Below are 14,394 nucleotides of genomic sequence, written 5' to 3' on the forward strand. Positions count from 1 at the left end.
AGTGCCGCTTAAGTTTCTAGAATGCAGTGGCAGTCTTTGGCAAGTGATGAATGCTAAGAACACTTGCTGGCATTTCCATTCGGCAGTCAGGGTTCTGACACAGTGCAGTCACCCCACTGCCTCCTGTCATGTGTCTTTGTAGGAGAGTCTTGATGACAAGTGAAGTTAAAGGAGTCTGTATTACTTGATTCATGGTCTAGATTCTCAGCAAGATCTAGGCTTATTTGATTGAGTTCATGCCTTAGACATTGTCTCTGCACAAAATATTCCATTGACCTTCCCAGAGATATCATAAAACTGACTACAGTTTTTCATTTTTGTGTGAGGCCATTCATTATTATTTGATTGTCTGTGGCTGTTTGAACAATGACTTCCTTTTCTCTTCCATTGAAGCTGAATTGTCAACACTGCTACCCTTTCCTTTGGAGTATGCTTTAATTTCATCCCCAAAGTTTGGCTTTAGGCATTACCATTTACTCCTCCACTAACTTTCGCTCCTTTGGGCTTTTCAGAGAACTAAAGAACTTGGCAGTGTGGGAATGAAATTATAAGGAAAAACTTCTACTTTTTTCATCTTTTTAGAACAGATCGCACTGTGTTACTCAGGCTGGCCCCAAATTCTAACACTCAAGTGATCCTCCTATCTTGGCCTCCCAGAGAGCTGAAACTACAAGAAAAGGTTAACCAGCAAAAAATCTTAATCCTTCATCTTAGTGTTCCTCTCTCCCCTCCCTGTTTCGTCTCCAGCATAAGAATAGGGACTTACTTGTTCCACACAACTAACAGTAATGCATACAGATGGTGTTGCATCGTTCTCTTGTTATCAGACAGAGGTATGTAAGGTTTGGGTGCTCTGCCTTTGGTACTGTGCTAATTAGCCTGTAGAAAAGTGAAGAAAGTGGCTCATGCCATCAGGGAATTAATAACCTACTAGTATGTTGTGTAAAAGATGTAAACACTATCTCTAAGCTTCTGGGGAAGTAGTTTGTTGTTTTGAGATAGGGCCTTTAAAGTTGTGATCCTCCTGCCTCAGCCCTCCAAGTTGTGGGATTATAGGTGTGTACCACCTCACTGGCCCTCTGCTTTATTTTTTCTTAATCTTTAAGTCAGGGTAAGGCACTTTCATGGCAGGGTTGTCTCATCACTGAAGCATCTCGGAATCAGGAGCAGCACATCCTGGCCTCTCGTAGTGTTTATTAGTACTACTTCTGTTACTGGACTGATACGGAGCAAATGAATGTGGTGTCTTTAGCTGGACGTGAAGGTTTAGTGTTATTGGGGATGGAGATGTAGTTCAGTTGGTAGAGTGCTTGCCTAGCATGCATGAGGCCCTCGCTGGCTCATCAGCACAGCATAAACTTCTTATGTTATTGTGAACCTGTAACTCTAACCCTTGGCAGATGGTGGCAGGAATATTAGAAGTTTAAGGTCATCCTCAGCTACATAATAAGTTTGAAGCCAGCCTAATCCATAATGAGACCACGTCTCAGAAAAAGGATGCTAAAGTAAACTAAGTAAACATATATAAGAGGAGAGCACATGTCAGGTGTGTTGGCACATGCCTTTAAGTTTGAGGCCACCCTGAGACTACGTAGTGAATTCCCAGATGAGCCTGGGCTAGAGTGAGACCCTACCTCAAAAAAAAAAAAAAAAAAAAAAAAAAGAGCACACATAACAAGAACCCTAAGTAACTGTAATCGGTCTATCTCTGGCAGAGGGATGAAGTCTTGGGAGCAGAGTAAGAGAGAAGGTGTTGAGGGTAGGCAAGAAGCTAGACCTAATCTTCTACAGAATAGATGGACATAACTTACATCAAGTAAAGGGGTCTTTAAATTAGTTAACAGAGGCGAAAGAATTTGTTGCATTGCATTACTCTGTCAGGTATCACTTGCCCTGGAGCCTCTATCAGAAACCTATGACAGCTACAATCCTCTTCCTACCACGGACATGACAGAGAATGTATTATTATCTGAGCGGAGACCCAGAGAGAACGCTGAATCCAGCAATACCCAGTTCCTGGTTCCATCAAGGTCTTATGGGATGCCTATCATCAAAAGTGATGGAAAAGAATTAGCAGCCAACAGCAGCAGATCAACCACACCAAGGTAATTACCACACCTATTGCCAGTCTCAGTGTTAATCCCTCTGTTCTCGTGATATTTGTCATTCATTTGTGCTTGAAAAAAAAACAAAAGGGAGACATGCAGTCACTCATTGAGCAGACAACTGTTAAGCACCTACTCTGGTCCTGGTTGCAGGTGCTGGGCACAAAATACAACAGGATATAACCTCCAGGGCTAGAATTGGGCCTTACTGGTAAAGTGCATGCTTAGCATGCCCAGAACCAGAAACAGTAACAGCAAAACCACACAATTCTTTTTTTAAAAAGTTTTTTTTTAAATTTATTTATTTATTTGCAAGCAGAGAGAGAGAGAAGAGAGACAGAGAGAGAACGGGCGCACCAGGGCCTGTAGCCACTGCAAACAAACTCCAGATGCATGTGCCCCTTGTGCATCTGGTTTACATGAGTCCTGGGGAATCGAACCTGGGTCCTTTGGCTTTGCAGGCAAATGCCTTAACTTCTAAGCCATCTGTCCAGCCCCAAACCACACAATTCTTATTGCAGTTAAATGTTCACACTCCAGTGGAGAATCCAACTTATGTATGCATAAGACTAGATGATTTATAAATATAGTGAGGAGAAAGGGTATCATTTGATGAAACAATGGAGTAAGAGAAACAAATTTTTGTCATAGTAATTATTTGTGAAGCATTTGCCTTGCATCAGACTCTATGTTAACACCCTCCCTCCCTCTTTTTTTAAAAAAATATTTATTTTTTGTTTTGTTTTTTAAATTATTTTTATTTAGTTATTTGAGAGAGAGAGAGAATGGGCACGCCAGGGCATCCACCCATTGCAAATGAACTCCAGACGCATGCACCACCTTGTGCATCTGGCTTACGTGGGTCCTGGAGAATTGAACCTGCATCCTTTGGCTTTGCAGGCAAGTGCCTTAATTGCTAAGCTATCTCTCCAGCCCCTGAAGACTTATTTATTTATTAGCGACAGAGAGAGGGAGAGATGAGTGAGAATGGGCATGCCAGGGCCTCTAGCCACTGCATACAAACTCCAGATTCATGCACTACCATGTGCATCTGGCTTACATGGGACCTAGAGAATCAAACCTGGGTCCTTAGTCTTTGCAGGCTTGTGCCTTAACCACTGAGCCATCTCTCCAGCCCCTTCCTCCTGCTTTTGGTGTGTTTGTGTGTGTATTGATGTCTTTATTTCATCGTTTCACTTAAGGTGCAATCCACAACTATAGCTAAAGATTTTTTTCTTTAAGAGATTAAAAGCATATTTACAGAGGCACCCTACAAATAAGTTACTTCTTTCAGAGTCCACACTAGATTGCTACCACTGATCTTCCTAGCGCTGACAAAGTAGAATGTTACCACAATGGGTTATATGATGCTAACATTCTCCTTTTTTAAAAAAAAAAAATAGGGGAAAGGACCATTTGTACTTCACAGAGAACTCAGACACAGGAAAGGAATCTTTCTGTGGACTACAGCCGCATCTTAACTCAGGCCAGAGTTTAGAGACTGGAGCTTTGAAAGGCAAAGCCCCACAGAAGCAGATGTCCCTTTTCAACAACGCTGAGTTCCAGCCCCAAATTAGTACAGTCGCCAAGAGTCATGGTGACTCACGCGTGCTTTCTTCAAGCAACCCACCCACAAAGGACCTCCTTTCAGGTATATATATGTCTGCAACCTGAAACTAAGCCGTGTTTATTGGGAGTGCTCCGCTTGTCAGCCTGCCCCGCAAAGGGCACCAAGACTTCTCTTTGAACTAAATAACCAAGTAAGAATAAGACTTGTTATTATCCAGCTGTCATCATTTGAAGACAGCTCTATTAAACTACCAAGTAACTGCCTTTTTAAAAACAAGTTTTGGGAGTTGGGCATGGTGGCGCACGCCTTTGATCCCAGCATGCGGGATGCAGAGGTAAGATCGCTGTGTGTTCAAGGCCACCCTGAGACTACAGAGTGAATTCCAGGTCAGCCTGGGCTAGAGTGAGACCCTACCTCAAAAGCCAACAGATTTTTTTAAAAATAAAGTTTTGCCGGACATGGTGGCACTTGTCTTTAATGCCAGCACTCAGGAGACAGGTAGGAGGATCATTGTAGATTCAAGGCCAGCCTGGTCAGCTCTGACCACAGTGAGATGCTACCTCAAAAAAAAAAAAAAAAAAGTTTCACTTTTCATCTATACATAGTAATTGTATGTATTTATGAGGTATGGTGTGACATTTCAGTACTTTTATGCTATGAGTAGACAACATATATCTGTCACTTCAAACCTCGTTTCTGTCTTGTTAAGAACCATTCAAAATGCCCTTTACTAGCTATTTGGAAATATTCAATTAACTGTTGTCAACCATAATTATCTTACAATAGAAGTTTTATAAGTTACTCCTCCTTTTCAGTTGCCATTCCCTCTCCTCTGTCCCCTCCCACAACTCTTTCCAGCCTTTGGTTACCCCTATTTTATTCTCTACCTTCAGATCAACATTTCAGCTTCCACATGCAACGAATTAGGTTCTTAGAATACATTTGGGGAAGGAACCGCTTAAAAGTAACTTGGATATGAGGGTAAAGCATTTATTAAAAAAACAAAAACTAGGGGCTGGAGAGATGGCTTAGTGATTAAGGTGCTTGCCTGCAAAGCCAAAGGACCTAGGTTTGACTCCTCAGGACCCACATAAGCCAGCTGCATAAGGGGGTACACACATCTGGAGTTCGTTTGCAGTGGCTGGAGGCCCTGGTGCACCCATTCATTCTCTTTGTCTCTCTCCCCCCTGCCCATTTCTGTATTTCTCTCTCTCTCTCTCAAATAAATAAAGTATTTTTAATAAATTGGAGCTGAAGAGATGGCTTAGTGATTACAGAGCTTGCCTGCAAGCCTAAGGACCCAGGTTTGATTCCACAACTCACATAGGCCAGATGTACAAGGTGGAACATACATCTGTGGTTTGTTTGCAGTGGGTAGAGGCTTTGGTGTGCCCATTCTTTCTCTTTTTCTTTTTCTCTTTCTCTGTTTCAAATAAATAAATAAAAATAAAATACTTTTTTAAAATAGTCCTTATTTGTCCCCAAATAATTCAAGGTAGATTTTGTCTGATCAGCATCATTTACTTGCACCATTGTACAGAAGGTAGAATCAAATTCATTTCACATTCTGAAAGAAGTGGCTATTCTTGGGAATATTCAGGATACCTGGAATAATCTTAGCTACTGATATTAAGCCTGGGAATTGAATTCTGTTGTAGCCAAACAGAAGCAGAAGGAACAGTTCAGTGGTGTATTAGTTACATTTCTCATTGCTGTGATCAGATTGGACCACAAGCGACTGAGGGGAAGGTTTTCTTTTAGCTTAGAGTTTAACTTTTTTTTTGAGACAAGCCCAACAGACTGGCCTTTTCTTTCTCTCTCTTTTTAATCCAGAGAACAAGGATGAGAGAGAGAATTAATGTGCCACTGCAATCAGACTCCACATGTATGTGCCCTCTGTGTGCATGTGTGACCTTCCATGCTTGCATCACTGTGGAGCTGGCTTACATGGGACCTGGAGAGTCCAACATGAGTCCTTAGGCTTTGCATGAAAGCACCTTAACCTCTAAGCCATCTCTCGAGCCCAACTTAGAGTTTAAGAAGGGAGGCCACCCGCCAGAGCAGGGAAAGGTATGATAGCAGGAATGTGAGTAGCAAGAAAGAAAAAGAGAGAGAGAGAGGAAGGGAGGGTCAGGAACCAGAGTGGATCAGAAGAGGAAGGCTAAAACCTCAAGGCCTGCCTCTAGTGACCAACTTCCTTAAGCAAGATGTACCTCTTAAAATTTCCACAACCTTCTTTTAAAAAAAAAAACACCTGACTTTAAAAAGTATATTTTATTTTTTTATTTATTTATTGGAGAGAGAGAATGGGCATGCTAGGGCCTCCAGCCACTGCAAACGAACTCCAGAAACATGTGCCACCTTATGCATCTGGCTTATGTGGGTCCTGGGGAGTTGAAGCTGGGTCTTTTGTCTTTGGAAACAAGTGCCTTAACTGTTAAACCATCTTTCCAGTCCCCAGTTTCAACAACTTTCTAAAACAGCACACTAGTTGAGAGCAGGTGTTCAAACGTATGAGCCTGTTGGAGACGTTTCACATTCAAACCACAGTAAGAAGCAAACAGGAACAGCATTCTGTCACCTCAGGTTAGGGAATGATACACTAACACCACCTAACTTCCATTATGCTGTAATAGACAGCCATATTATCTGGGTCATCAAGAGCATATCAGGAAGAACTGGGAGGTAGCTCAGTAAAGTGCTTGCCTCGCAGCGTCAGTTTGATTCCTGGTACTCACATGAAATGCTGGGCATGTTGACCTTCACCCGTAATCCCACTCTGGAGAGGCAGACATAGCAGGGTCTCTGCAGCTCACTGGCCAGCTAGTCTAGCCTAATTGGTCATCTTCAGGCCCAGTTAGAGACCCTTTCTCAAAAAGAGGTGGGCACTGTTTCTAATGACAACCTTGTCCTCTGGCCACTTGTATGCAAATGGATGTTAAGGGGAAAAAAAGAGCATGGCATGGTGGCACACGCTTTTAATCCCAGCACTCCGGAGGTGGAGGTAGGAGGATAACCATGAGTTCAAGGCCACCCTGAGAATACAGACTGAATTCCAGGTCAGCCTGGACTACAGTGAGACCCTACCTCGAAAACCACCCACCCCTCAAAAAAAAATGCATTTCAGAATAGGTAGCAAGGAGTTGGGAGAAAAATTGGAGGCTGTATATCACCTGAGTGTGTAGGAAAGGATTCTTGACATGCAAGAAAGTGTCACGACAGTTCTTACAGCATAGAATGCCAGCTGCTGGAAAACTCAAGATGTTCTTACTACCTTGCCTTAGACTTCAGTGATGCTTTTCCAAATGACTTTTCAGCAGTGGAACCAGTTGGAAGCTAATGAATGGACAACTAGAGATATTTCTCTTACTTATCTTCTTTAGTGTTTATTTCCTTTTTATAATCTGCTTTAAAAAATATCCAGGTACCAATTTCTACTTAGTTGTAAATGACTAAATAAGTCATTTCTCAAATACCACTATCCCAGAGAAGTATTTATCTTAACAAGGATGAAAAATAAGCGCAATTCAAGTGTAAAAAAAAAACCACACAATTCAATAAGGTGTAGTAAGAAATTAACAGCAGTAACTAATGATAAAGCAGTTTTCACAGTATACTGTAATGAAATTGTCAGTGTCACTATTCCTGTGATTGTGACCATCATGAAGTAAGAGATCCTTGAACGTAAACAATTTGCAGTACCATGGTAGATTCAGTATCTGAAATACCTAGTAAGAGACTCAAAGGCGGCTAGCATATGCAGTGTGGATAATAGTGAACAAAAGAATGAGATTAAGGACAGCAGGAGCTTTCATTACATTCCTAAAAATGGCACTCAACTTCAAATTGAGGAAGTGTTTCTTAGAACTCTCCATTTAATATTTTTTGACTGAAATTGCACAAAGTGAAACCACAGATAAGGAGGACTTACTTCACATACATCGTCTTTCTAACTTGGGCAAGTTTCTTATCCTCTCTGTCTAAGATGTGTCTGGAAAGTGAAGTAGTTGTAGCTATCTTTGGGGAGTATTGGGAGGACTAGATTCATGTGAATTAGAGAAGTGCCTGGCACACAGTAAGGGCTTAGTACATGTTAGCTGCTGTGGGTACTGCGCCTGTTGTTACTTGAGGGATGGAATAACTTTTACCTACCAAAAATGAAGCCTTAGGTTTCATCTCTGTTAATAAACTCTGAGCACTATTGACTTTATGCACAAACACCGGGTGGAATAGTTGAATGCCCGAGGACATCCCACAATAAGATAAGTCTTTTTAGAGTAGAGACTTCATTCATTGGTGTAATGTCATCTAGCAGTGAACATAGTAGAAAGGTGAGTACAGAGCAGTTGAGAGACTGTCTTCAAGGAGCTCTCCCTAGTGCTGAGAGCAGACAAGTGAGACATTGTAGCACACGGTGCTAAGTCCTGTGCCAGAAGGAGATAAACTGCATTGGGTTTCAGAGTTGTTGTTTTGTGGTGTTTTGTTTTTCATTTTGTTTTTACTTCTGTCAGCTCTGTTAGAACAAGGCAATAAACTGCGGAATGCCATGGTGATTTCTGCAATGCAGTCAGACCCAGACACTAGCATACTGTTGGGCAAAGTTCATCCTCCTGTGAAGGAAGATAGTTTCAGATCGTCAGCACAGTAAGTGACACGATACCAACAAACTCCAGCAACTCATTTCTTAATGATTGCTAGCCTGTTTTTTGCTCTTATGACCTCATTAATCTTGGAAATGTTCAGCAGATAATTTTTAATGTGGTGGTAAAGAAGTCTAGCATAGTGGCAGTTACACAGATTCTAGACCTAGCATTGGTACTTGCTGAATATGTAAATAGGTAGATTCTTTGATCTCGAAATGGGAATGTGTACTTATGAAGTGGAGATATTTTCCTCCCACACTTGAAGAAATTGAATGATACTCTGATGTTGTAAAGAGCTTTGCAAAGTATAAGTTATATGTGTATAATATATACGCATATAAATGTACATATATATGTACACACACATGCACGCAGCAGTTAAAACTTTAAAAGGTTGAATTTTCTGAGTCAGACCAGCTTCTTTTTAATTCAGTTATGATTTAAACGTTCCCATCTGTTACACCCTCAATGAAAAACTATTTCTCCCCACCTTAGAGTTAAAACCTCACCAAAGAATCAGTTTAAAGACCACAGTGACAATCACCTCCTCCCTGTGACTGAGAATTCATGTTGTAAATATGACACAAAAGCTGATACCAGAGCTATACAGCTGCTGTTAGGCAGGTAAGTGCTTTGAACTTTCTTCCTGTACAAACTCTTTTTCTGGGGTCGGAGATGTAGCACAGTGCTTGAGCACCTGTCTGGGAAATGCAAAGCTCTGAGCTCCATCCCCAGCACTGAGAATGATCTGTTCCAGGTCCAGCCATTTTTCTTCAAATTTCATTGTGTGATTTGTCCTTACTGCTATGTAGAATTCCATTGTATAGATAAACCACATCTTAGTTATCCATTTGTCTAACGATGGACATGTGGGTTGATTCCAGCTCTTAGCTGTTATGAATTGAGCAGCTATAAACATGGGTGAGCAAATCTCTGAACTGAAATATAGAGTTTTTAGGGTAAATGCCCAGTAAGGGAATAACTGGGTCTGTTGGTACCTGTATAGTCATCCTTTTTAGGAGTCTCCATATTGCTTTCCATAGTGGTTGTACCATCTTACATTCCACCAACAGTGAATGGGGGTTCCTATTTCTCCACATCACCAGCATTTGTTTTCATTTGATTTTTTAATGTTTGGAGTTCTTTATAGATTCTAGAAATTAGGCCTCTGTCAGTGTATATCCAACAAAAATTTTCTCCCATTCTATGAGTATTCTATTGGCCCTGCTTATTGTATGTTTGTCTGTGAAGAAACTTTTCAGCTTCATGAGATCCCAATGGTTGAGTGATTGTTTAAGTTTCTGAGCTACTTGGGTTTTGTTTAGGAAGTCTTTTCCCAGTCCTATATCATGGAAAGTTCCTCCTATTTTTTTCTTCCAGTAGTAGCCAAATTTCTGGTCTTATATTGAGGTCCTTGTTCCATTTGGACTTGATTTTTATGCATGGAGAGATGTGTGGATCAAGTTTCATTTTCCTGCATATGGTTATCCAGTATGTCCAGCACCATTTGTTGAGGATGCTATCTTTTCTTCAGCCTACATTGTTAGGACCTTTGTCAAATATCAAGTAGCTGTACTTACTTAACCTAAAATCCAGGTCCTCAATTCTGCTCAATTGGTATATAATTCTATTTTTATGTCACTACCATTATTCATTTTATGTCTCACATAAAATTAAGTATGATGTAATTATTCCTAAATACATATGTGTTTGCTTAATGGAAGAAGGTACATATATGAATAAGCCTTTTTTTTTTTTACAAAAACAACATAATGTTGAATTCAGTGAATCATTATAGTTACCATTTTTTTCCCTACTAGAGCGGGCTCAAGAGAGCACAGATGGTGCTCGCTTAGCTGTCTCTGTACCATCGTGGCCCTGGCACATAACTGGTGGCCAGCAAGTGTTTGTTGAGTAAATGTGTGAGCTCACAATCGGTGTCAGTAGTAGTTTTGTCCTAGCTGTCATCCCGGGGAAGGAGAAATGTAACTGGGCAGTATTGATCCCGTAGTCTTATTTAGTGTACGTACTTGACACATCTTTTTCCGTGTTTAGAAAGTCTTACTAAGAAAAGGATAGGCTCGGGCTGGAGAGATGGCTTAGCGGTTAAGTGCTTGCCTGTGAAGCCTAAGGACCCCGGTTCGAGGCTCAGTTCCCCAGGTCCCACGTTAGCCAGATGCACAAGGGGGCGCACGCGTCTGGAGTTTGTTTGCAGAGGCTGGAAGCCCTGGCGCGCCCATTCTCTCTCTCTCCCTCTATCTGTCTTTCTCTCTGTGTCTGTCACTCTCAAATAAATAAAAATAAAAAATTAAAAATTAAAAAAAAAAAAAAGAAAAGGATAGGCCAGCCAGATGTTCTGCTAACATCTTTGTTTTGTTGTTTTTCTCTCTTCAGTGCTGAGTTCTCCCAAGGGCATGTCTGGAATGGACTAGGCTCTCCTCCAGATTCCCCGTCTCCTGGGAGTGATGTGTATTGCAGCAGTGACCCGAATGATGCTCAGTATGACCAGAGTCTCCTGGAGAACTTATTTTATACAGCACCCGTAAGTCACTGATCCTGGAGCTCAATGCACTGGAGGACACAGGATATAGTTGCTGCAGGCAGGACACCACTTGGCCAGAAAGCTAGCCATCTTTAACACTCTAATTGCAAGCCAGTCATGGTGGCACATGCCTTAAATCCCAGCACTTAGGAGGCAGAGGTAGGAAGATCACTATGAGTTCAAGGCCACCCTGAAACTACATAGTGAATTCCAGGTCAGCCTGAGCTAGAAAAACCAAAATAAATAAATAAATAAATAAAAGCACTCTAATGACAATCCATAAACTAAAGTAATACTGTCACTTTGTAGATGAGGAGACAGCCCTTGTAAGATTATTTTGTCCCAAGGATTCATAGAAAGTGTTTGCCCTTAAACTTGTATTCTTAGTATAATGTAAGGCTTTTTTAGAACTCTCCTAAGGTGGGGCTCAATGGTTAAGGTGCTTGTTTGCAAAGCCTGACAGCTCAGGTTTGGTTCCCCAGTACCCATATAAAACCAATGCACAAGTTGGCACATGCATCTGGAGTTTGTTTGCATACTCACTCTCTCTGCCTTTTTCTGTCTCTCTCTCAAATAAGTAAATAAACAAAATAGTTTTTAAAATAAAAAATAATTGCCGGGTGTGGTGGCACACACCTTTAATCCCAGCACTCAAGAGGCAGAGATAGGAGGATCATTGTGAGTTCGAGGCCACCCTGAGACTCCATGGTGAATTCCAGGTCAACCTGGGCTAGAGTGAGACCCTACCTCGAAAAACCAAAAATAATAATAATAATAACTTAAAAAAAGAAGACGAAGAAAAAAAAAAAAAGAAGATGAGCTCTTCCAGCTGGGTATGGTGGCACACACCTTTAATACCAGCACTTGGGAGGCAGAGGTAGGAGGATCACTGTGAGTTTGAGGCCACCCTGAGACCACATAGTGAATTCTAGGTCAGCCTGGGCTAGGGTGAAACCCTACCTCCAAAGAAAAAAGAACTGTTCTAAGGAGCAGTTAACACAGGTCTACCTTAGAACCACCTTTGGTATCTGTTCAGAATACTCTAGAAGCACCTGTACTTAAATGACAGGTAACTCTGTTGGCTCTTTAAGATGGCATTCTTTCAGGCAGTTTTTTTTTTTTCGGGGTTCTTTTTTTTTGTCACCTATGTCTGTCATTGGTTTAGCCTCTTGAGATGATGCGCAGTGAGTCTGAGCCCTGTTCCACAAGTAATCACTAGGTATGTAAGTATTGCTGTCAAAATCCTTATCTATCGTTGTTACAATAAAAAATACTGGAGGGAGGCTGACTTTATAGAGCACAAATATTTACTAGGTCCTATTTTTGGAGATAAAAGTCTAAACAGCATAGTTAGGCCCTGGTGAGGGCCCCACGGGGTGCATCTTCCCCACGGTACATAGCTGTGGCAGGAGCATGTATGAGAAGGGCAGATCCCATCATAAATTAGGAAGCAGAGAGCATTCTGGAGTCCCGTAATTCCTTCCAAGGGCTTGCCAAATTGAACTCTTAAGGACTGTAAAGGTTCCATTAAGGACCAAGCCTCCAATGTGTGACACTTTGGGAACACACTCAAACTGTCCAAAACAGTAGCAGTCCTGATCTTCCTTTATTCTGTATCAAAAATAACTAAATCCAAGGTGGCTTGCACCAGTTTGAAGTAAGTTACTGAGGGTTTCCATGATTCAGAGGAAACAGGAAGAACTTTTGCACCATATTGTCAGGCAAGAACACAGGCGTAAAGGGTTCTAGCTGAGCCTTGAAAGATAGAGTTTTGAGAGACAGAGACATGAATATAGATATAATGGCCTGAGGAGAAAAAAGCATACTAAGGGCTGGAGAAATGGCTCTGTAGTTAAGGCACTTGACTGCAAAGCCTAGCGACCCAGGTTTGATTCCCCAGTACCCATGTAAAGCCACATATGTAAAGTGGTGCATGCATCTGGAGTTCATTTGTAGCAGTTAGATGCCCTGGCACACCCATTTTCTGTTTGTCTGTCTTCTCTCTGTTTCTCTGCTTGCAAATAAATTTTTTAAAAATGTACATTAAAAAGAAAAAGTGCCAGGTGTGGTGGCACACACCTTTAATCCCAGCACTTGGGAGGCAGAGGTAGGTGGATCTCCATGAGTTCAAGGCCACCCTGAGACAACAGAATGAATTCCAGGTCAGCGCTGAGCTAGAGACCCTACCTTGAAAAACCAAAAACAAAAGAAAAAGCATATATGTGTGTGTGTGTGTGTATATATATATATATATATATATATTTTTTTTTTTTTTTTTTTTTTTTTTTTGCATGCAGGCACCTTAAACCACTGAACCATCTTTCTAGTCTCGTCAGTTATTTCTTTAGGAGAATGCTGTATATGCCTTTAGAAAAATGTTTCATAATTTTTGTCTCCAAAGCAATTACTTTTAGTATTTTCTTTTTATTCTCCCCATAGAAATCTGATGTCAGCCTCAGTGATTTTCTCAGTGATGATGATGGTATGGAACCTTCCAAAAAAATGAACCAGTCAAAAACTTTTGATAGATCTTCCAAGATTCTAGAGTCAAGTGAACACGGGCTGAAGAAGAGGACTACAGACATGAAGAACGGGTGAGCCGCTGTGAACACATGATCCCGGGCGGAAGCCCAGCAAAGTGATTTTCACAAGAGCTCAAATGAAATAGCTTGTGTTCGCCCAACCATATCTAATTGATTAAGTTACTCAGCGAAGCACGACAGTCCTTAAAGGTGGGTTAAGGAGAAAGCAGTGTGCAGTGATTACATCCAGGTAGAAAATGTCCATGAGGAAAGGATACACAACAGTGATAAGAAACTGGATGCTAGCCGGGTATTGTGGTGCACGCCTTTAACCCCAGCACTCAGGAGGCAGAGTTAGAAGAATCACTGTTTGAGGCCACCCTAAGACTACATAGTGAATTCCAGGTCAGCCTGAGCTAGAGTGAGACCCTACCTCGAAAAAAAGAGAGAGACAGAAAGAAAGAAAGAGAGAGAGAGAAAGGGAGAGGAAGGAAGGGAGGGAGGGAAAAAGGGAAAAACTGGATGCTATAGCACACACATTCAATTCCAGCACTCAAGAGGTAGGAACATCACCATGAATTCAAGACCAGACTGGGCTACACAGTGAGTTCCAAGTCAGCCTGAGCTAGAGTGAAATCCTGCTTCCAAAAAAAAAAAAAAAAAAAAAGTAACAGGAGAGATGCCTTAACAGTTAAGGCACTTGCCTGTGAAGCCTAAGGACCCAGGTTCAATTCCCCAGTACCCATGTAAGCCAGATACACAAAGTGGTGCATGCATCTCCAGTTTGTTTGCAGAGGCTAGCGGCCCTGGCATGTCCGTTCTCTTTCTATCTGCCTTTTGCTCTCTGTCTCTCAAATAAATTAATAATATTTTTTAAAGTGACGAATGATAGGCTGGATGTGGTGGCGCATGCCTTTAATCTCAGCACTCAGGAGGCAGAGGTAGGAGGATCACCGTGAGTTTGAGGCCATCCTGAGACTACAGAGTGAATTCCAGGTCAACCTGGGCTAGA

At 41.5% G+C, this 14,394-nt stretch overlaps 1 protein-coding gene across 3 annotated transcripts in view; it reads left to right on the forward strand.

Moving 5' to 3' along the window:
- C2cd3 (C2 domain containing 3 centriole elongation regulator) overlaps positions 1-14,394 on the forward strand; it is a 115,021-nt gene that overhangs the window by 21,747 nt on the left and 78,880 nt on the right. For all 3 annotated transcript variants that reach the window (XM_045145184.1, XM_045145187.1, XM_045145186.1), the window contains exons 4-9: positions 1,882-2,105; positions 3,509-3,756; positions 8,187-8,319; positions 8,814-8,942; positions 10,713-10,860; positions 13,300-13,454. In XM_045145184.1, the coding sequence (XP_045001119.1) occupies positions 1,882-2,105; positions 3,509-3,756; positions 8,187-8,319; positions 8,814-8,942; positions 10,713-10,860; positions 13,300-13,454 (1,037 nt within the window). The remainder of the gene's footprint in view (positions 1-1,881; positions 2,106-3,508; positions 3,757-8,186; positions 8,320-8,813; positions 8,943-10,712; positions 10,861-13,299; positions 13,455-14,394) is intronic.

This window comes from Jaculus jaculus, chromosome 3 (genome assembly GCF_020740685.1).
Source record: "Jaculus jaculus isolate mJacJac1 chromosome 3, mJacJac1.mat.Y.cur, whole genome shotgun sequence".
NCBI classification, from domain to species: Eukaryota; Metazoa; Chordata; class Mammalia; order Rodentia; family Dipodidae; genus Jaculus; species Jaculus jaculus.